The following is a 22,011-nucleotide window of genomic DNA, read 5'->3' as shown; positions in this document are numbered from 1 at the left end:
TAGGGAAGGAGGAGCGGCGGCGCAGGGAGGGGTGGAGAGGGCTGGCAAGAACCCGAGGCAGCTCTGTTGGCCAGGGCGCCCCCTATTTGATATAACGACTGGGGTTTGAATGTGGAAGCGTGCTCCCCAGATGATGTTACAAACATACATAAACACGGATTTAGACGCATTTAGGGAACACTGTCTCCTAGCCAAGGGGTAAGCGTTTAAAGAGTGTGGCTCTCTTTATCCCTGGAAAGCACACTCGGGCGTGTTTCGGCATCCTGGGCCACAGCGGTGGGATACAGTTGGCTCCTTGGGAAAGGCGCGCGGGCGGGGGTCGCCAAGACGTCCCGAAGGTCCCAGACCCCCGACGGGGGCTCACCCCGGGAGGCAACGTAGGAAACCCAAGTTGGGGCAGATTCAGGGGAGAGAGGAATGTAGCCGAGTGGTAAATGCGGGGTTGGGGTGGGGGGACAGAGCTGCAGCCAAGAGCAACCAGGGACCATGGCGGCGGGGGGGGGGGGGTGTCTGTAGAAAGATAAGGTGCGGGGCACCGGGCAGCCACCCCGAGAAGAAGAGGGGAGATCTTGTCTGAATTGAAGGTGTGTTAACGGAGGAACTAGGAGCCTGACCCGGTGTGGGGGGGTGGGGGGCGGTGGTGAGTTTGAATCCACGCGGGTTCTGTTTCACAGGGGAACTGGTCTTCTTGGGGAAAAGGTGCAAAAAAAAAAAAAAGTGGACAAGGTGGCAGGGTGTGGCGGGCAGAGCAGGGCGCGCAGCGCGCAGACCCCGGGAGCTGCGAGCGGACGCCCCCTTCGCCCGGCGCGCGGGTGGCGCGCAGGCGGGGGCCGGCGGACACTCCACCCCCCGCCGCCACCCCCGGGCCGGGCCGGGCCGGGCCGCCGGGCCTCCCCCTCCCCTCGCGCTGCCTCTCCGCCGCGCCCCCTCCCACGCCGAGCCGGGCCGAGCGGCGGAGCCGCGGGGAGAGCGCGGGGCGCGGACGGCGGGTCATGGCGCGGAGCGGGCCGGGGCGGCGCGGGCGGCGCGGGCGGTGCGGGCGGTGCGGGCGGGGCGCGCTGCTGGCCTGCGCTGCGTGGACCGCGGGCTGGGTGCTGGCGGCCGCGCTGCTGCTCCGCGCGCGCCCGGGCGCCCTCTCCGAGCGCTGCACCGACGAGAAGAGCCGGCGCATCCTGGCCGCGCTGGTAGGTCCCGCCGCCGCACCGAGCCCGCGCCGCGCTCCCCGGGGGCACGGGGCGGGACACCGTCCGGGGGGCCCCGGGAGCCGGGCGCGGCCGCGGCACCCACGGCGTGTGTGTGGGGCGGGGGAGGGGGGGGTGGAGGAAGTGCCCGATGCATGCGGACAACCCGGTCTCTCCGCTCCGGAGTCTTCTGCGGGCGCGCGGAGGTGTCTCTCCCTTGTCGCCAAAATTGGTCCTTTGTCCCGAGAGTCTTCCTGCCCAGCTGCTGCCCTGCCGCCCCCGAGCCCGCGCTCGGAAAGTTTGCAGGTCGGCTCTGAGTCTCCGGCCGCGCCTCGCCGCCCGCGTCCGCTGTGGTGCGGCCGGGCTCGGGGCGCTGGCGAGGGCGCGGGCCGGCGGCGGGGCTCGGCGGCGGGGCTCGGCGGCGGGGACCACGCCTCTGCCTCTCGGGTCTGCTTGCCTCGCGCAGCGGCTGTTCTGGGATTCCAACCTGGGGGTCCCTTCCGAGCGCAGTGCAGGCGGCTCGTAGGGCCCCTGTCTCCCTGCGCCCCAAAGCCGCGGCTCTCCCCTGCGCGGCTTGTGGGACCCCCGGCGGAGCGCGCTCAGGCCAGGGGACCCCGGCAGACCGGGGTCCCGGGGGTCGAGACCGCAGTCTCCTCTAAGAGGGGTGGGCCTGAGGGGTCCTAGGCGGGCCGGGCGGTCAGAGACACAGCGTCGGCTTGCAGGCTGCCCGGCGCACTGGGTCCCAGATGCTCTTTTCGCTGAGTCCGAACGTTGGGTGCTGCTCAGTCTCGGTTTGGTCGGGAAGATTATGCGCATTGGGCGACTTGAGGAAAGGTAGGAATCCCCGCAAGGAAAGCCAAAAAGGCCAAGACACTGGCAACTACTGTTCCGTTGGTTTTTTAAGCGGTTGTCCGCTTCCTAAAACAGTGACCGTAGAAGCATTTGCTGTGAAAAATTATTTTCTAAGAAATCCCGAAGGGGAAGAAAAAAAAAAAAAAACGCATGCGAAGTTTACAGACCGATTGCTGACATATGAGTGGCTGTTTTGAGAGTGTAGGTTTTCAAAACTTCAGAGCCTAAAGGTTTAAAAAATTCTTAAGTGAGATGGGAAACATTAAAGAAGTGAGTGAAACATACAAATGAACAGAAATCATATTCCCTGATGGAGTCTGACATGTGTCATCATAAACTCATAATAATGCAAGTAAGACCCTCACCACGGATTCTGTGCATCCTGTCTATCAGTCATCCATCCATTACCAGGCATGTATGGACCCTGACACTGAAGTTCTATCAAGTTTTCTGTAACTTGGTAACAACTCATTGAGTTTCTCAGTGACCTATGTAAAAACTCCTTTCACTTATAAAGGCTTCCCGCCCCCCCCCCCCCCCCCGCCCCGCCGCTGTTTTTAGGGTGCCTGACTACTTTTAATGAGCAAAAATAGTGTAGCCAGGATGGAATAGCTGTTTACAAAAATAATACAGTAATCTTTTACATTAAAATAAAAATGCTATTGTCATGTAGTTGTCTTTGGTTAAGTGGGAAAAGGACTAATGGAAATTATATGGCCTAATGTAATTGAGCTAATCATAACTTTCCCAGCATTCCAGCCCATAAATGAAAACCGATTCTGGTTAGAGGCTCTACCGCTGTATCTCCAATGGCAGCCATCTGGGCTCACTTTGAGTCAACACGAAGCTGGAATGATGGATTCTGCTCCCGAAGCCTCTCAATCCCGCCTGTGGCCAAAGGAACGAATCGAAACGCCGCCTCTGTCTGTCTCCCTGAAGTTCGTCTGACCCTGTCTCAATGAACTGAGTTTTTGGGGCGCGTCACCTGGCCGCCCTACTCAAGGCCATTATTTCTTACACGCGTTCGGGGCTTGGCCTTCTCTGCCTCTCCCCCTGCCTCCTCGCCTTCTACCTTCTCCATTCTGGATGTGCTCATGTCAGCCCCCCTCGGCACGCTGGTTCCCAGCTCCCCAGGACACTCTGAACTAGAGCAGGGTTGGAACAGCACGGCGGGTCCACACCGCAGACTCCGCTGGGCCCTGGCTGCCGGGCAGAGGCCGCCACTGTGGCCTCCCAGGACTCCAGCTGAATCGGCCCTCTGTCTCCCGGCTCCCAGGCACTTTCAATGCATCCTGCCTGGCTTTTGTCCTTCATAAGAAAACGGGCTGTTATTTTTCTGACTGCTCTCCAGGCCCTCATTAGCTTTCCCTCTGAATACCAAGCTCAGGGGGAGCCACAGGGAGCCCCCTCCCGCCCTGGCAGAGATGGTGAGTGCCTGCTGGTGTCCCAGGCCTCCGGCATGACAGGTGCCATTGCCGGCCTGCGGGGGAGTCTGTAGACAAAGGTGCAGAGCTCCAGTGGCTGGGAGTCGGGCCTGCTGGCACCCCCGAGAGGTACCCCGCCTGCCGAGGGAGCCCAGTGCGCTCCATGGCCCTGGACGAGGGGAGGGCTGGAAGAGCCAGCTGGCATTTCTCCAAGGAGTCGAGCCCTCCGTCTCCTAGCTTTGCATTTTTTGAGTCAGACTGCTGCGCTCCTCTGCGCCGTGGCTTTCCAGCACATCTCATAATCAAGACATCCGTAAGCCCCCTTCCACTTCTCCGTGAGGTTTCTAGAGCCCTTCTTTTCCGGCGAGCTGTGATAGGGGCCACCCCAGGCTGGCGAGCCTTATGCTGTGTCTGATTATTTACAACCCCGGCTCCCCCGTTCTGCTTGCAGAGCGCTTCACACGGCCGCAGAGAGATGTTGCAGGTGCCCGCTGGGCTGACTCCGGGAAGGCCCTGTGCAAAGTAGTTTTCCCTGTATTATTTCATTCTGTCCCCCTCCACAACCCCTGGGGGGTATGGGCTTTTACTGTCCTCATTTCAGAGATGGGAAACGGCGCCCCACAGAGGTAGAGTATCCTGATGGCGCACTGCGTCATAGAGCCCGTGTGTAACCCTGTGCACTTTGGTAGTGGAAACTCCAGCACAAGAGGTGGCTTCCCCAGTGATGAATTTAGTTGCCTCCAGTACAGATTGCTTCTTCATAGGGCAGGCTTACCTTTCTTTGCTGTGGTAGAAACCCCATGACCCCAGTGGGACTACAGCATCCGGAAAGATTTTACAGGAGGGAAGGACTCTATTTTTCTGAGTGCTTTGGCCATGTTTGTGATATGTATCTTCCAAGGCATTTCCAGGGGCCAAGAAGGGCTGGATGGTGAACTGGCTCAGTGTTCTGAGATTTTGCAATGCACAGATAACTGCTAGGTGAGGAATTCTATAGTGGGATATGTTGCTAACCACATAGAGACTTAATGCTCCTCGAAAACAAGAACAGATACACAAAAGAAAACCCAGCCCTCAGGCATGACCTCCGGGACCCCGTCAGCAGTTTCCCAGACTAGAGTGGACAGGTTTTGTTTTTGCCTGAGAACCATGATACACGCTGGAGAGATCCTAACCGACAGCCTCTGAGACGCTTCCTACCAGACCTGAGAATTCTGGCAGTGTGTGTTTGTATGCACGCATGTAGGCTAGAAATGCCAACCCACTGTGAGCTCAGATAATCACAAAATGCCAGTCAACTACAAGGAGAGTTTATTAATTTTTTTTTCAATATGATACCTGTGGATTTTATACGTGCACTCATTTGGGCACAGGGTTGTACCTGTCTCCACGCTGGCAACACCCCTTCATATGCAGAGAAAAGTGATTTTAAAAATTGAGTTGAAGTGAATAAACTGCTTTTTTGAGCTCAAAAATAGCTACTTCAGTAAGACATGCGGCACATAAAGTAATTTCACTATTGTCTCTAACATGATGACAATTTTTAATTAGCTTGTAAACTTGTAGTTTGTACTTAAGTTCACTGTTTTTTATTTTTTGTTTATTTTTTTAAGTGCTGCTTTATTTTTGAGAGAAAGAGAGAGAGAGAGCAGGGGAGGGGCAGAGAGAGAGACAGAGAGGAGAGGGAGAATCCCAAGCAGGCTCCACACTGTCCAAGAGCCCGACATGGTGTTCAAACCCCTGAACCCTGATTTCACGACCTGAGCGTAAGCCAAGAGTTGGAAGCTCAACCGACTGAGCCCCCCAGGCGCCCCGCTAAATTCGTTGTTTTTCAAATAGGAGATTAGTTCTTTCTCTGTGTTTAGGAGGCTCAGACATGCAAAAAGATGCTGCAGACCAGTCCATCACTGGAACCAGCACAGCCACAGTGGATGAATTTCACACTGTGTATAAGGGAGTGGGAACGGAAGTGGCAAACGTACATCTTCAGACAGGGTGCTGACAAAGAGTGGCTCTGACTAACCACGCTGTGTGTACCCTGTTGTAAAGCAAATTCTCTCCTAGGACGAGCTGGGTGACGGGGGCACCAGAAGTTAGGGCACAGATCTGAGGCCTCACCTACGGCAGCTGGCAGGCCCCCCTGGGATTCGGGGCACCCCGTTCCACTTCCCGGCCTTTGCGATGGCCGACACTGCCTCCCCGCAAGCTGCCAGCCGCGCAGGAGGCACACTGACGCCCCAACGTGTTAAGCTTCAGAAAACAGCCCATAGTAATGTTCCCCTCCAAAACGGATGGGCTCTACCCCCAATTCGATGATTATTCCGTTGTTCAAAATGTCTTGCGACTCCTGTTTGGAATCGCCGTCCGGATTTGTAGGGGCAACGCCGTAGAGACTTTCATTTGAGTTGAACTCGATTTCATCTGTGCAGGGTAGTTTTGTAGACGACACTGTGTGGTGGGGAGCCGGTGGAGGAGAGGATATCGCAGGCGAGTGTGGTGGATGGAGAGCTGGGGGCAGAGGACAGAGGTGAGGACCCCCAGGGGCAGGGGGGCTGTCTCCCTGGGAAGGTTGATCTGGCACTTGGGGGCCAGAAGCAGTTTTGTCTGGCAGAGACCCGGCATTTTTTCATAGGCCAGCCCCCTCGATGACACACAGCTGCTGGCACTAACTTTGCCTCCCACGCTGCTGACCCGGATCTGGTTCTCTGAACATACCAGGCCACTTTGCAACTCCGGCTCTTTGCACAGGCTGTTCCCAGAAAAGGAGCTGCCCTCTGTCTCCTCGTCTGCTAGGCGCACCTGCCGTTTGGCTTTCAACACTGAACTCAGGAGCCTCTCTCCAAGAAGAAGCCTCCCCCACCTCCGGCCGTCTAATGACCAGGGCTGGAGAGGGGGGTCATCACTGAGATGACCAGGTCCTCTGCACCTGTGACCTTGGCTGACCTTCACAGGTCTCCTGTGACACCGTATTAGCACCCCATGCTACAGACCTGGAAACTAGCCACAGCTGCTGGGGGCGCCGAGCTGGGAGACAAACCCAGTCCGCCCGGAGCCAAGCCTGGCTGTGCACCTATCCTGCACAGGTCATACTCTGCTGTCATTTATGAGTTTGGAAGGCAGCCACCACTGTTCTGGGAACTCCTGAGCCTGGTACCTGTAGTGGATAGTGGCTCAGCTCACGGTCGGCTGGGTTAAGTTGGGAGAGAGAGTGGCATGGTTCATTTGGAGCTGGCTGGGGGTGGCTGAAGCAGCAAGCCCTTGCCCGTGGCCGTTGACAGCCTCAGAGGATTGGAGGGGTCTTCTTGGCCCACAGGTGTCTCTCCTGGCCAGGAGCAGTTCTGGATGAAAGTAAAGCCCCGGGCCATCGTAGCTGACGCCCTCCGCACTCCCCACTCACCGTCCAGTGGACTCTGTCCATCTCCTCCCTTCTATCAGCCCAGGACTCCCCTCCTCCCACCAGACAGGTGCCGTCACCTGCTCTTTGTCTGTTCTGTACTTCATACAAAAGCACTTTTGATCAAGTTACAAATGTGACAACACTCTAAAAGCATTCTGGAATTTAATCAAATAACTTTGGAAATCATACTTAAAGAGGAATTTGAGGGCTTTATAAGGAAATCAAAAAAAGTTTTTATTTTCTGATCAGGTTTACTGAAGAAATGCGAAACTCTGTAAATTCCAGAGAGAGTAGGAGAAAAACTACAAGTCAGATGAATGCCCCACGGTATTTCCATCCTTCATAACCTTTCTGCTCCTGGTCGGCTAGACCACTTAACCCTTTCATCCCCACCTCTCCTCCACGAGGAGCCTGAAAGGTCCCAGGGGAGCCTGAGTCAGCTTTCTTACCAGGGGTGATATGGAAGCAATTCTAAGCAGACAGTGAGTGACTCAGAGGGTCCTGATGCTTTCAACACTCAGTTCTTGACCCCAAGCCTTGGAATTAGAAGGATGGCATTTTGCCAACATTGTGTTCACGTTAAATACGTTAAAAGTGACTGCAGCATGGAGTGTGCTTGAAACAGTGGTGCGGGTGTTTGTTAACGCAGCTTCATTACAGGTGTCTGTTTTCCAAAGACAAAAAGGCTGCCCCAGCAACAGGAGGGCATCCCCAGGCTCCGGGGTCAGATTCACCACCGGCACAGGACTCCGTTGCTTGAATCCTAGCATTTGGCAAGTGTGACACATCCACCGCCCAGCATGATACACGGAGATGGAAAGGCCACAAAGGCAGAAAGGGCTCCCAGGAGACTCCCAGGGTCAAGTCACATGGCGTGGCCTGGGTCTTCCAAGCTCTTGTCCTGGTACTTCCTGAAACGGTCCCGAAAATCCACTTACTTCTTTTAAGAACCGGGAATATTTCTTTTTTTTCTTTTAATTTTTTTAATGTTGATTTATTTTTGAGAGAGTGAGAGAGGCAGAGTGTGAGTGGAGGAGGGGCAGAGAGAAAGGGAGATACAGAATCTGAAGCAGGTTCCAGGCTGTGAGCTGTCAGCGCAGAGCCCAATGCGGGGCTCAAACTCACGGGCCACGAGATCATGACCTGGGGCGAAGTCAGACGCTTAACCAACTGAGCCACTAAGCATCTCAGAATGTTTCTTTTTTTTTTTTTAATTTTTAAAAATGTTTTATTTATTTTTGAGAGTAAGAGAGAGAGAGAGAGAGAGCAAGCAGGGGAGGGGCACAGAGAGAGGAAGACACAGAATCCGAAGCAGGCTCCAGGCTCTGAGCTGTCAGCATAGAGCCCAACATGTGGCTCGAACTCACAAACCATGAGATCATGACCTGAGCCAAAGTTGGACATTTAGTCGACTTGAGCCACCCAGGCACCCTGGAATATTTCTTTTTAATAAGCATTTTGGTAATGCATGCTTTGAACAATTAAACTAGAGTATTTATGAAGGTCCCCAATCCTTTTTCTCACACTTTGGGGCCAGGCATATGTTTTCAAATGCACGCTTTTGGGGGCATTGAAAAGATAATATGGGGCATATACCTTATATTTTGGATATGAAGCAGAACCAGTAATCAAACAGAATAATTCTGCAGCACAATCTATGCAAATTCTCACCAAGTCAAAGACCTGCAGACTAACAGCCTCCCACACTACTCAGTTGGGTTTTGATTCCACGTGAGGCTCAGAGAGTCACGAAAAGGTTGTCTTTTCAGGGCTTTTTGCATTTTGGAATTGTTCACACATCCAGGCATGGGAAGCACATTGACTCTGAGCCACTTACAGTACAAAGCCAAGAGCGTGGACGACCACAGCCTCTGAAGGGCCTGGAGTTAGGTACCCGGCCACCGTTCAAGGGCATCTCGTGATGTCTTGCACTTGAATGAATGAGTGGTTTCCACGCACTTTTCTCACAGCCTGCCCGAAGACCGAGCGAGGGAGGCAGACCGGCGAGCTGCAGGGAGGGGAGACGAGGCTCAGGGCGGGGGGGCAGCCGCCAGGGATGCCGTGGCACAGCCGGGCGTGGCTGAGCCGCACCGCGCTGAGCTCCAGCTTTGTCACTCTGGGCACCTGGTCGTGCACGAGACAGAGTGAAGACGACGACGTGGTGGTCCTGCCCTTGTCTCATCACCTGATGAGGACTGGGTGGCCCCTTGCTTAAGGTGCAGCAGAGGGTGAGGCCCGCGTGTGCCCACGTGGAGGGAGGATGCATCTGGAGGGGGTGGGGGAGAGCAGGTGGAGTTAGAACATAGGCTCGGCTCCTAATAAAGTGTCTAGGGCTGTAGGTTTCCTGAAAGATAAAACAAAGAAGGGAGCCGAGAAACGGTCCTTCATTTTACTCTGTTCCGCACCAGCTCTGTCCTCCCCCTTCTACCTCGTCCCAGCGGGACCACCGGCCAGGGCCCACGGGACCGTCTTCTGAGGGATGTCTGTAATGTGGTGGTGGGGTCGCCGGGTCCCCTCGTGTGGAACCCATCCTAAGAGCTGCTCGAGTTTAGGAGAAACGCCCATCTGAGGGCTCCTGGACCTCCCTCACCACCGCCGGGAGCCAAACACACCCGACACTTCTAGAATGTATCCCAAGCAGCTCCTGTGTCCCCGGTGCCTGTCCTCTCCAGTTGTGCTGACACCATCGTCCACGAGGCCCCTTCTAACTCCCGCTTCCTGTGGTGGGTTCTCCTCCGCACCCCTGTAATCCTTCCAGAGCTGCTGGCCCTGTAGGCCACCCTCCTTGGTGTCACAAACAGCAGGCTGAGGGAACACGCCTGCAGGAGAGGTCCTTCCTGTGGCCGGCCCTGGGTACCAGGTGAGGCTCGCTGGGGACCCACCTTCTGGGCTCTGACTCTGCCATTCTCTGATGGCAGAGGAGGTCAGAGTTCCCCGGGGCAGCCCAGATGTGTGGCCAGAGTCCGGCGCAGTTCAGGGAAGCGAGAGCCAGCAGGCGAAAGGCTCTTCCCAGCATCGCAGGGCTGGATGGGGGAAGCCTGCTTCTCGCCTCCGCTGTGCTGACTCTCGAGGCCTGGGCCTGCTCGAATCACGTGACAAATCCGAGCGGCTCCTTTAAGTCCCTCGCTTCCTTAACTCAGGGACCCAAATAGCCCGCGTGGCTCACACCTGACAGGTTTCTCTCAACAGCTGACTGGAAGCGCCCCGAGCGCAGGGCCGGGCCTCGTTGCTCCCCCTGCCCGCCCCGTGACCGACTGTCCCCTTCCTTCCAGTGCCAGGAGTACCGGGGCGGCGTGCTGGTGGGGGACCTCTGCGAGGACCTGTGCGTGGCGGGGACACTGAGCTACCAGCGCTGTCTGTACTACGAGAGAGGCAAGAAGGTGCTGCAGGCCGACTGGCGCGGCCGGCCCGTCATCCTCAAGTCCAAGGAGGAGGCCTTCTCCAGCTTCCAGCCGCTCAGCCTGCCGGACGACGCGGCCGAGGACGGCGGCCAGGACTTCCCGGAGGCCGAGCTGCTGCTGGTGGTGGCCGGTGAGGTCAGGAACGCCCTGGGCCTGGAGCTGCCCAACGGCAGCCTGGGGCCGCTGTGGCCCCGGAGGCGCGGCCGTCGCTGGCTGGGCCAGCTGGCCACCCTGTGGTCCCTGGTCCAGCAGGAGGAGTTCGTCCTGTTCAGCCTGCTGCAGGACCTGAGCCGGCACGCCCCGCCCGTGCTGGGCTCCTGCGGCCACTTCTACGCGGTGGAGTACCTGGCCGCGGGCAGCCCCCGCCACAGGGCCCTCTTCCCCCTGGACGGGGCCGCAGGCGCCCCCCGGGGCGGCCGGGGCCAGGCCAAGGCCATCAGCGACATGGCGCTCAGCTTCCTGGACATGGTGAGCCATTTCGACGACGACTTCTCCCACCGCCTCCACCTCTGCGACATCAAGCCCGAAAACTTTGCCATCAGGAGTGACTTCACGGTGAGTGGCTCGGGGAGGGTGTGTGTGCCATGTGGAGGACCGAGAATCTAGGAGAGGTTTCGGAAGTCACGGGGGACCCCTGGAAGCTTCTGGAACCTTCTAGCCTGGACAACCCGGACCTGCCACGCCACCTCCTTTTGGGGTGTTAATGAGAGAATTTTAACAACGCGTGCACCTTGCACCCCCGTCCTCCAGGAACGGGAACTAGAAGGAAAGGCGCCTGGTAGGGGGCGGAGGGCCCGGCAGGGGAAGGTGCGTCCTTCCTAATGGCTGTTCTGGCTTCTCCAAAGCAGCTTCGCCACATTGTAGACTAATTTGAAAGCGAGCTCTCGTTGAGTCAGAAAACAGTCTTCAGGAGAGCAGGAGCCACCGAGGATGACAAGGAAAGGTGGCTTTTGGGAGCTTTGGTACAACAGCCAGTTGGGGCTGCTGCTTTCTGCCTGCCCATGCTCTGAGATAACGGGAGACGTTTTCTGGTCCTTTCTTCCTGGAGAGGTCCTAGCTAGTCTCCCTTCCACGGGCAGGGCTTCTAGAGGGACAAGTGGAGTTTTGGCAGCTCCTACGAGGGAAAATCCTGCCGGGGGGAAGCATCTGGCTCTGTGCTGCTCTGTAGCAGCAGGTGAAGTCCGTTTCCCGCTCTGGGCAATGCAGGCGTTCATGGAATTAAAGGTGCTGGAGAAGCAATGGCAGGAGGGACTCGGTGTTTCACGAGAAGATAATCCCCTCCCGCGTCCCCCCAACTAGGCTACACCCGCGTGTCGGATTGATGCGTCCTTGCCCCGTGCCCGGGCAAGCGCTGGGACCACTTCCGAAGAAGTAGGTGTGGTGTGGGACGGGCGCTGGGGAGGGGGCCGTGTCCCGGGCCCCCTCCTCCACAAGCTGCGGTCAGTTAGCTTGTCCGCTGCCAGTGCTGGTGAGCGAACGGCCAGGGCGACTTTGCTGGAGCCACACCAGAGAGCTGGCCGCTGAGCGTGCCGGCTCATGGCGGAACGGTGCTCTGCATCCTGGTGAAAAACAGAAAGGGACGCAAAGAGGGTACTCTTACTGCCGGCCAAGGGCTTCCGTGGCAGGTGACATGAGAGTGCCTTCCTACGACAGCCTGAAACCTACAAAAGTAAATTTGCCACCTGTGTAAACCCCTTTCCCAACCAAGCCTTTGTCACTGCGAACAGCGTTGTGGGAACTTGCCCAAACGCTTTGTCCTAATGCCCTGTCCCTGACTGCCCCAGAGGGACTGATGAGCTGGGAGTGGCTCAAAGTGTGGAAGGGAAGGAGCTGAGAGGTTCCAGGAGGCTCTGGGAGGTTCCTGGAGGGTCCGTCTGCAATACCCTGGGCTCCATGAGACCTCTAGACGTGGTTGTGAGGGGGAGGGACAGCCCAGGACTCCGCCAGGGTATTTTTGGAGTTGAAATCCCAGCCGAGGCTTCCCCAGTTCGTGAGCAGAAGGTTTATGTGCTAGACTTGTAGGACCACCGTTCTCTTTCTCAGAGAAATCCTGGGAACGCAGACACCCCAAGGCCCTGGGAAAGGAGGTGTGGGGTGTCCACTCACAACCCCTGGCTTTGGCAGTTATCTGACACCCGTTTATTCATCCAGTGAGTGTCATGGAGTGTCGGTGAGTGGAACTCAACAGGGGCAGTAACAGTCGAGGGAACTGAGAGGCTGTCTGGGCTAGGTTCCCAGAAAAGGCCGTAGGAAGGAGGCAGGGCTGACGGGTCTTCCCCGGGGGAAAGGGAAGCATGGCATGTTGCTGGCTTGCGCACTGCATCAGGGTTGTGCCTTCCAGTATCTTGTGCACAACAGGCGGGAGATATTTGTTCGATGAGATAACGGCGACACTTTCAAGCCCAGGCTGTGCCCTGTGGACTGTGCTGGGGTGCACAGGCCCTTACCTCTGCCTGAGTTCTTGCTCAGGGGAGAAGGGGAAAGAAGGACAGAGGGTCCCGTTTGCCTAACCCTGGCATTATTCACCTCCTTACATGCTGAGTCTCAAGAAGTTAACTTTACCTGTGATTTTACAACTTTAATGAAACCCAGCAGTATCAGCATCACCAGGGAACTTGTTAGAAATGCGAATTCTCTGCCTCCCCCCGCCAAGACCTGCTGGGTCTGACCCCCTGGGGGTGGGATGTGGCGACCAGCACATACAGTCACTCACTTTCTCTGGGTCCCCCACTTATAGATCCTGAGAATTTATCCAGTGGTTGCCAAGGAACAGCTGGGAAACACCATCGCTCTGTGCCCCCCGAACCACTGCCCGCAAATGCTCCTTTTGAACAGATACGTTTCCTGCCCCAGAGCCACACTTTTCAGTGGAGAATGAAATAATCCCCAACCCTTTCTAGCCTGATGCCCGGAGAAAGTTTGATGAGACGCAAGTGAAGTAATTCCGTGCGGGAAGAATGTTATGATTCTCTCGATTCTGGTTAAGAAAACTTACTCAGGTTTCTCTGTTGGCTTGGTTGCTGTTCTTATTGTAGGTGTGTACAGTTATGCTCACAATAGCTATAATCCATTCTCCATTATGCACTGAAAACCAAATCTGGCTCTCCCTGGGAGGTCAGAAGGGAGCAATCAGAGATGGGAGAGAGAAGTTGTAAAGAGCTGAAATCGCAGGTAGGGGCCCAGGGGAAGCCAGGGAGAATGTCGGAAAGTATGGAAAGAAGAGAGACCATGTAGTCCCTATAATAAATTACCGAGACGATGGGTATGTGAGCACCGCCTAATATATATTTTCGTGTATTAACTAGGGTACACAGTGAAATAACGAGACAGGAAAAATTGAGTAAAATTATAATTTCTGCTTGCTGTGCCTGAATTAGTAATTAGGCAAAGCTCTTGAGTAGGGAACAGTTCTGTATTTTTTATTTTCATTATTCTCCATATATTTTGAAAGAGCGTATTTTTCCTCTTCTGTTTTACTGAATCATCCCCAAGAAAGTTTACTGCCTCTTGGCATCACTCCAGAGGGAAAAACAAAAACCCAAACTGGGGAGCATAGCTCCCAACACCACCAAGTTGAGGAGGACACGAACCCCAACCAATGCGTCTTTTGAGATGCTACCAAAGGCCGGAGGAAGGGCTGGTATTTGGAGGGTGACCTGTGAAGGCTTGTGAAATCCATCGAACTCATCAAATCTTCCAAAAGCTCTTTGTTAACACCTTGAAGCTATGAACTGCGTGATTTGGGCAGACTCCAGGTTTTATCAAGATTGAGATCAGCTTTTTTTTTTTTTTTTTAATACATTCAGGTTGTGGAGGAAAATCCGCATCATGTAGATGTTACTTCTTTTTCTGGTTTTGAAGCCTATTTGGTTTGAAGCCAGGAAGATAAATCTGAAATTCCAGGAGCCCCACCCTGTTCTCGGGCTGACAGTGGCGTTTTGTATTTGATGCTGTTGGACTAGGGTCCACGGGCATCAAACCTAATTCAGGAGCTTTCACACTGCCTTTCCCAGCCACGTTTCTATCCAGCCAGTCAGGAGGAAACCAGTTGGCGTAGGTCACACATATGCCATAAATAGACAACCTACGTCCTGCCCTCCACATTCACCGGCACCCCCACAGACCTGCCCCTTGAAGGCAGTTTTCTTCTGTAGCTTCTATTCATGAGGATAAATTATCTGTATTCATGGCTTTCATAATTCTGAGCCTTGAAGGTCAGAGACCAAAGTGATAAAGCAATGGAGGGGGAATTCATTTATTTGTAAGAAATTGCAAAGATTCTACTTTTACAGCCGAAAAAATGTTTCAAGTTGAAAAGCGATACTTGTAGTCAGAGTTCCGGATCCTAGGCTTTCACGAGTGATGGCAAATGTCCTTTTGGCAGGGAAAGCCTTGCGATGTGGTCTATGCCGGGCCCTTGTGTGAGTGAAGCATGCAGCCCCCAGCCTGGCCGGGGCCCCTCTTTCTGGCAGGCAGCGTTCTGCGATCCTGCAATCTGTAGGAGCCTGCACCTCAGAGAGCAGAGGCACACTGGCTCCCTCTGCATTGGCCCCCCAGGGGGTCCTCATGATGGCCATGAGCTGGGGGCCCCAAGAGTACTTATGATGGCCATGTGCTGGGCCCCTGGCATCCTCGTGACAGCCCCAGGAGTCCTTTTGATGGCCATGCTCTGGGCCCCAAGAGTCCTTGTGACAACCATGTGCTGGGCCCCAAGAGTCCTTGTGATGGCCATGAACTGGGCCCCAAGAGTCCTTGTGATGGCCATGAACTGGGCCCCAAGAGTCCTTTTGATGGCCATGCTCTGGGCCCCAAGAGTCCTTATAATAGCCATGCTCTGGGCCCCGAGAGTCCTTGTGACAACCATGTGCTGGGCCCCGGGAGTCTTTGTGATGGCCATGTGCTGCTTGGTTACAGGTGGTGGCCATCGACGTGGACATGGCCTTTTTTGAACCCAAAATGAGGGAAATTCTTGAGCAGAATTGCACGGGGGATGAGGACTGCAATTTCTTTGACTGTTTTTCAAAGTGTGATCTGCGAGCCCATAAGTGTGGAGCAGAAAGAGTCAACAGCAACCTGCAGGTAAGCAGCCGCCACCGCGTGGGCTGGGGGACATTGTCCTCTCTGGCTGTCGCTGCCCACCGTGCCGTGGCACCCCATTCATATGGCCCAGGTCCCCTCTTCCACGCCACCTGGGCTTGATGTGCTCAGTGGGGACAGGGACATCAGGAGTTGGGGTGGTCATTTGTCTTGTCTGTCCCATGGGGCTGTTGGCCGAATGACCCTTGGGGGTCTGATGGACAGGGCGGCCAGCAGGGCCCATTATTCAGCTCCCCATTTCCTCCTAACGTATTACTTTTCTAACTTGAAGTTTTACTCAAAAAATTATCCCTGCCCTGATGCACAGAGCAAAAGAATAGAATTTTTTAAAATTTCAGAGATAGACGTAATGACACACGGGTGTTTCATAAGTGGCAAAGGTCGCCCTCAGGCCGGCGGAAGGAAAGCTGGGTTATGCAGCGAATGGTGTCGGTTAGCTGGGTGATGGGGCGTAACAAAGGACCACATTAACTCCTACTTCACTCCTCACCAAACTCCATTCCAGAGGCTCATGTACTTACTCATAAAAAATACAATCCTAAGTGTGCCAGAGTAAAACTGGGAGAATTTAAAATATTATCTGAGAGTAAAGAAGGTCTTTCTGAGCTCAGAAGGCCACAGGAAGGAGAAATTTAACTATCTTTAAAAAATCCGTATAGCAAAAACGAAATAAAACAAAATCCCCCAAAATACAGGCAAATATTTGCAATTGCTCGTACAGACCAGGAGCATAGAGGACAGAGGGTTCCTCGTCCGCCGGCTGCTGCCGAGGCTCAGGGAGCGTCCCCCGGGAATGCGCTTGCCCAGCAGAGTCTTTGCCATGGCCCCTCCACATGCCGGGGGTAGCATCCAGGGATCGGTCAGTGGGAGAGGGGCCGTATGCAAAGCCCAGTCCCGGCCTCAGTAAGGAACAGTTTTCCTCCTCCCGCAGGTCCATGGACCGCGTCTCAGTAAATCCCTGCCTGCAGATCTCCATCTCACAGTCTGCTCTCTAGGAAGCCAACCAAAGCAAGGGGATAATGTCCTCACTGTATAAAGAGTGTCTGCAAATTAATATGGAAAAGGTCAACAATGTGATGGAAGTGTGAACAAAGGTTATCAACTAGGCCATTCACTGGAAAGGAAGTACAATGTCACATCCTCACCCTGACTGCTAGGAACAACGCAAATTACACCATTTTCACCCACCAGTTGGCAAAAATGAAAGACAGCACACGTGTTGGGGAGCGGGAGCCCAGCGTTCTCATCACACATTGCCATGAGAGTGTATCTCAGCACAACTTTCCACAGGGTCAATTTGGCAACATCTACCAAAACAAAAAACACACATATCTTTTGGCCCAGAAATTCCATTTCTAGAAATTCAGTCATAGGTGCAAAATGAAAATGACATACAGGCAAGATATTTACTGCAACTTTGTTCTAATAGCAAAAATTAGTAAACAATCTCATTTCCATCAGTAGGAAACTAGTTAAATAATTTATGATCTATCTACACATTTGAGGTGCAGCCATTAAAGTGAACAGGAAATCCTTAGAAGGCTCTGCCTGGTATTCTGTTAGATGGGAGTGGAAGGTGTGGAAGAGGGTGTGTAATATATTGCCATTCGTGCAAACTAGAACAGAAAGGAAAAACATGTATCAGCTTGTGTGTGCATACTCTAGAAGGAAGGGGTCCCCTCGCGGAGCTGGGAACAGAACATTGGACAATCAGCAGGAGGCACACCGGTCTGTCCTTGGGAACATTTAACATTTTTGCACACGTATTCTCAATTTAAAACAGAAATAAGGTGATTTGCTTTTAAAAATATTCCTGGGGCACCTGGGTGGCTCAGTTGGTTAAGCGTCCAACTTAGACTCAGGTCATGATCTCACGGTTTATGGGTTCGAGCCCCATGTGGGGCTCTGTGCTGACAGCACAGAGCCTACTTGGGATTCTCTCTCTCCCTCTCTCTCTGCCCCTTCCCTGCATGCTCTCTCAAGATAAATAAAATAAAGAAACAATAAAAAAAAAAGAAAAATTAAAAAAAAAAGGTTCCTCAGAAGTTAAAGTTCCGTGTCTTCTGTGAAAAGCAGAACTACAACACTGAGGCCTCTGCTCAATGAGTCCCAAACAGTGTGATATAGAAAGATAAAGCACATTAATCCCGCCCCTCTCGGTGGAGCCCTCCCAGCAGGAGGAGCCTGTGAAAGCTCTAGAAACAGGAGCATGTGTAAGTGGAAGGTTGGAGGAGATCTCTGGCATCAGTGAATTTCATACCCTACGGGATGGTGGCTCGATTTTCATTTCTGCTTCCGAAGTAAAATGATTCAAAGTCCCTTCTAGTACAGCCTTTTCTCCGTGAGTCTATCACGTTTGCTGACTACTTCTCCCCACATGTCACTGGACCCTCGGGACAACCCGAGGGTCGTCGCTTGTTATGGTGACCAAATATGCACGAGAAAGCCCAACCTCAGCGATGCGGCCACACAGCCGAGGGGATGCTCCTTACGCAGCACTGGCCGCCCAGGACTTTCTGCTCCCCTTTGTCTTCGGAAGTGTACTCGATGACAGGGACCCTCCCCCGTCTGCGTGGAGGCTGGGAGTGGGACCTTGTTCCCGGTGCCCAGTGGTTCAAGTTCCGGAAGGGAAGGCACTTTTAGAATCAGACCATCTGCGTGGGAAGGCGCCTCCCTCGGCAGCTGGGGTGGTGTGGGAGGAGCCACGGTGTGTTTGGGCCTGCGGAGCCTCCGGGGTTGCTTCGCAGCCTGCACTAACCACTCTGTCCCCTGCCCCTCAGGTCGTCTGTGACAAGATATTCCGCCACTGGTTCTCCTCCAGTCTCGGGACCTCTGCCGTCTCCGTCCCGCTTCAGCTACAATTGCGGGACGCGGTCCAGGAATGCGCAGACCCTCGGGGCACCTCCGGCAGCGCCCCGGGAGCCGCCCCTGACGTGTTCTGGAAGCTTCAGCGCCTCCTTCAGGCCACACAGAGGCAACTGCAGGAGGCAGAGAAGTAGCCACGCCCGTGGCCTTGGGTCCCTTCCCTCCATGTTGGTTCAAGGACGGGACGTTTCCTCTATGCAAATGAGTGCACGCGCAGGTGTCGCTGTCGTCCTTCTGAAATGTGAAATCGCTGATGCCCTTCCCACCGCACGCCAGCCGCCCTCATGTGCGTCCTTCTGTCCCATCCTGGCTTGATTCGCTCCTGATGGAGGCCACCGCGCTGGCCTCTGACCTGCCACCCTTTAAAAGTGACACGAGGGAGGCAGGTACAGCGGTTTCCTCCTGGGGGCCTCTTCGTCGGGAAGCAGCACAAATCCCACTCTGAGGATCGTGCTTGTGCTCACCTGAGAGCCAGGGCTTCCAGCTGTCCTGCCTGCACACGTGCCCGCATTTAAAAAAGTGCACGTGCGTGCACACGAGCCCGTGTGCGTGTTCACACGGGAGTGCTCGCGTGAGTGTGCGCACGCGTGCGTGAGGACGTGCCTGCCTGAACGAGCGTGAGCAGGGAGCGCGGGAGGCTCCGGGGCAGGGGAAGGGGTGTCCCCTCTGGGACAAGAGGGCTGCCTTTGTTTTGGAATAAAATACAATCAAAACAGAAGTTGCATCTGTAACGCAAACGTAATCCGTCGGGAGAGGACGTGTCGGGACAGCGTATAGCCGTTTTCCTCCTGAGGGGCCCGTCGATTTTATGGAGCCTGTGTCAGGGAGCACGTTACCGCCCGCCGCGGTGCATCTGCCTTTGGCGCGGGAGATGCAGGCTGGTTGGCACTGCGTCGTGTTGTCCCCGAGAACGTGGGGGACAGCGAGTGCCGCGGTCGGCGTCGGGCAGGGTCAGAGGCGGGCGCCTTGCTCTCAAGGGCACGAACGCCGAGGCCCGGGCACCATGCCGCGCGCTGGCAGGTGCCTCCAGCAGAGTCCCGGGGAGGCCTTCCTGAGAGATGAGAGACACGAGGGAACCACACCGTGGTCCCTCGCTGGGCAGGCGGGTGAATCCGTGGGGGGCCAGCCGGGCAGCCACCGGGAGGGAACTCCTTTCTACCGGACACCTGGGACACAGCAGGTGCTCCGCAAGTGACCAGCTGGTGTCCCTAAAGGTAAATCAAGAAAGACGCTGAGAGAGGAAAAGGAAATTCTATCGATGGCTTACAAATCAAAGAGGACGGATTAATCTGAAATTAAAAAAAAAAAATGACAAACTGGACAAATTTCAAGCTCTTTCTCTTTTCCTTGCCCGGTGCCTTCCTGGTCCAGACCAAGGGGAATTTGCTACTTGTGTTCATTTGGATGCATTTCTCCAGGCTGCACCCCGGGCTCATGGAACGGTGTGAGGGGCGGGGCAGAGACAGCGAAGGCCCCACCGGGTCTGGGTTCCCACCTCTGAGCACTTCTGTCTGGTCGCCAAGGTCACCTGCAGTCCTGCCCCCCCATCCGTCACCCCTGGCATTTTCTCACGTGACTCAGTTTCCTCAAGGGCCCTCTAATCGTGTATGTGAACGACTCACTCTGCCTTTGTAGCCTTTGGCAGGAAGGAAAACCCCATGGCTGTCACTTCCGTGGCAGAAATACATTAAAACTAAAGTTTGATGCGCAGGCCTTGAGCTAGCAGTTTCTAAAGGAAAAGAGAGTTTGTCTACGGAACAGAGGCTCCTGTCTCTCCAGGGCTGTGCTCTGTGCAGTGGCTTCCTGCAGCCGTGAGGGTCTCACTGAACCGTGCCAACCGGAGGCTCAGGGTCTGTCTCTGAGCGAGGCTTCCATGAAACTGGGTGTGAGATAAAGGGCGAGGGAGGGGCAGGGGGCTTGCAGGCCGTGCTCCTGAAACAGTTGGCTCTCGCACTGTGACAGCAGAGGGGTCTCCCGCGGGTTGACCCTGGCATCACAGCCCTTCATTAGCGTTGGCTCCGAGCCACCTGGCTGGGCAGCAAAGCTGGCTCGGGAAAGGGAAAATGTTCATTTTCATTTAGACCAAAATGGAAGCACATGTTTTTGTTTATCATGGAGACTACGCAACGTGTAATTTCCCAACACAATAGGGTTGTTATTGCTGAAAAGGAGCAGTTTCACCCCTTTCCCCTGTGTCTGACCACTCGGTGTCTCTCCCTTCCTCTCTCTCTCTCTCTCTCTCTCTCACACACACACACACACAAATGCCCCTTTCCCATCCTGCCTGGAGAATTCCATAAAATGCCAGCATGACTTAAACTATCTGTGGTGGGTTTTGTTTTGGTTTTTTAAAAAAACCTCAAACCCTTGCAAAATAACACTTTTATAGAACACAATGAACAAACACTATATTTAATACATATTTTTATATTGTAGAGAGAGCCCATGCGAGCGGGGGAGGGGCAGAGGGAGCCGGGGGTGGGGGGGGGAGAATCTCGAGCAGGCTCCAGGCTCGTGCAGAGCCCGATGCAGGGCTTCATCTCACAACCCTGGGATCACGACTTGAGCCGAAATCTAGACTTGGCTGTTCAACCGACGGAGCCACCCAGGGGCCCCCAGGATTTGATGTTTTTAATGTGCCAAGTGAGACTGTGTTGCTTATCTGGTTGAGCAACCACCCCCCTTGCAGAGAAGGGGGCTCCCTATGTGGTTTCTGTGTTTGAATAACACTCGGGGGAGAGAAAACTCTCTGAGCTGTGTCCTCACGGAGGAGGACATTCACCGGGTGTAGGCTGCCCCTTTTTTTTTTTTTTTTTTTTTTTAAATTTTTTTTTTCAACATTTTTTATTTATTTTTGGGACAGAGAGAGACAGAGCATGAACGGGGGAGGGGCAGAGAGAGAGGGAGACACAGAATCGGAAACAGGCTCCAGGCTCCGAGCCATCAGCCCAGAGCCCGACGCGGGGCTCGAACTCACGGACCGCGAGATCGTGACCTGGCTGAAGTCGGACGCTTAACCGACTGCGCCACCCAGGCGCCCTAGGCTGCCCCTTTTTAAGTTTTACCCGAATTAATGCAAGTGGTGCACTGCATTCACCTCCGGTCCCTCGTCAGAGGTCAGTTTTCACCATGTATCTTGATAGATTATGGTTATAATGACACGACTCCAGCTTTGAAGCCATGGTGGGTTACAGCTGCCGTGTCCTAACTGCCCGGAAATTGTGGGGGCTACTGACCTCGTGATACCCAGTGGTCAAGAAGGGGTTGGACGGGCCCCTGACGTCACCCGGCTGCAAACATTTCCAAAGCCACCCGTTCTCATCTCCTCACAGGGAGGGAAGAGCTGGCAGTTCCCAGAGGTGCCGCCTCCGGGAAGTCCCCTGGGCCTGCCTCAGCACCACGCTCAGCGCCGGCCTGTCCAGCCACCCAGGAGTGCTCAGGATGGATGCCCAGCATGTTCGGTTATTGGGAGGGCCGCTAGTTTTTTTTAGACTTTGATCTGGAAGCTGTTCTTTGAGCAGCTGGGGGGTGGGGCAGTTTGGCTGCATGAAAGAGCCGTCACCTACACTGCACGGGCATCTGGCTGCGGGAAAACCAGAGCCACCCCGACGGGAACTCACGTAGCTTGCCCCACCTTCCGGATTCTGAAACCCGTAGAAGTCTTCGAACCCGGTGTTGGCCTTCCCTCCCCAACTCGTGTCTTCGCTGAGCCTACTGCGTTCTGCTGAGCGCTGGCACTGACCTTCAGGAGAGGTTCCCGCGGGCAGATGTGACCCCTGGAGCAGATGCATTTG

At 54.8% G+C, this 22,011-nt stretch overlaps 1 protein-coding gene across 1 annotated transcript; it reads left to right on the top strand.

Annotated features, from left to right (window-relative positions):
* Positions 1-992: 992 nt before the first annotated feature.
* On the top strand, positions 993-18,965 carry DIPK1C (divergent protein kinase domain 1C). The gene is made up of 4 exons (XM_042910712.1): positions 993-1,184; positions 10,127-10,810; positions 15,170-15,334; positions 18,133-18,965. The coding sequence occupies exons 1-4, from the start codon at positions 993-995 to the stop codon at positions 18,349-18,351; spliced, it is 1,260 nt and encodes a 419-aa protein (XP_042766646.1). The 3' UTR covers positions 18,352-18,965.
* The last annotated feature ends 3,046 nt before the right edge of the window (positions 18,966-22,011 follow it).

The sequence above is a fragment of the Panthera leo genome, chromosome D3, assembly GCF_018350215.1.
Source record: "Panthera leo isolate Ple1 chromosome D3, P.leo_Ple1_pat1.1, whole genome shotgun sequence".
NCBI lineage: Eukaryota > Metazoa > Chordata > Mammalia > Carnivora > Felidae > Panthera > Panthera leo.
Note: the sequence above shows the minus strand (reverse complement) of the source record. Positions and strands in the feature narration are given on the sequence as shown.

What these genes read in the sequence shown, in the direction of transcription:
- DIPK1C (XM_042910712.1), top strand. Translation starts at nt 993, where the DNA reads ATGGCGCGGAGCGGGCCGGGGCGGCGCGGGCGGCGCGGGCGGTGCGGG. An exon ending in GGCGCATCCTGGCCGCGCTG is followed by an intron (nt 1,185 to 10,126) that starts GTAGGTCCCGCC and finishes CCTTCCTTCCAG; the next exon opens with TGCCAGGAGTACCGGGGCGG. An exon ending in CCATCAGGAGTGACTTCACG is followed by an intron (nt 10,811 to 15,169) that starts GTGAGTGGCTCG and finishes GCTTGGTTACAG; the next exon opens with GTGGTGGCCATCGACGTGGA.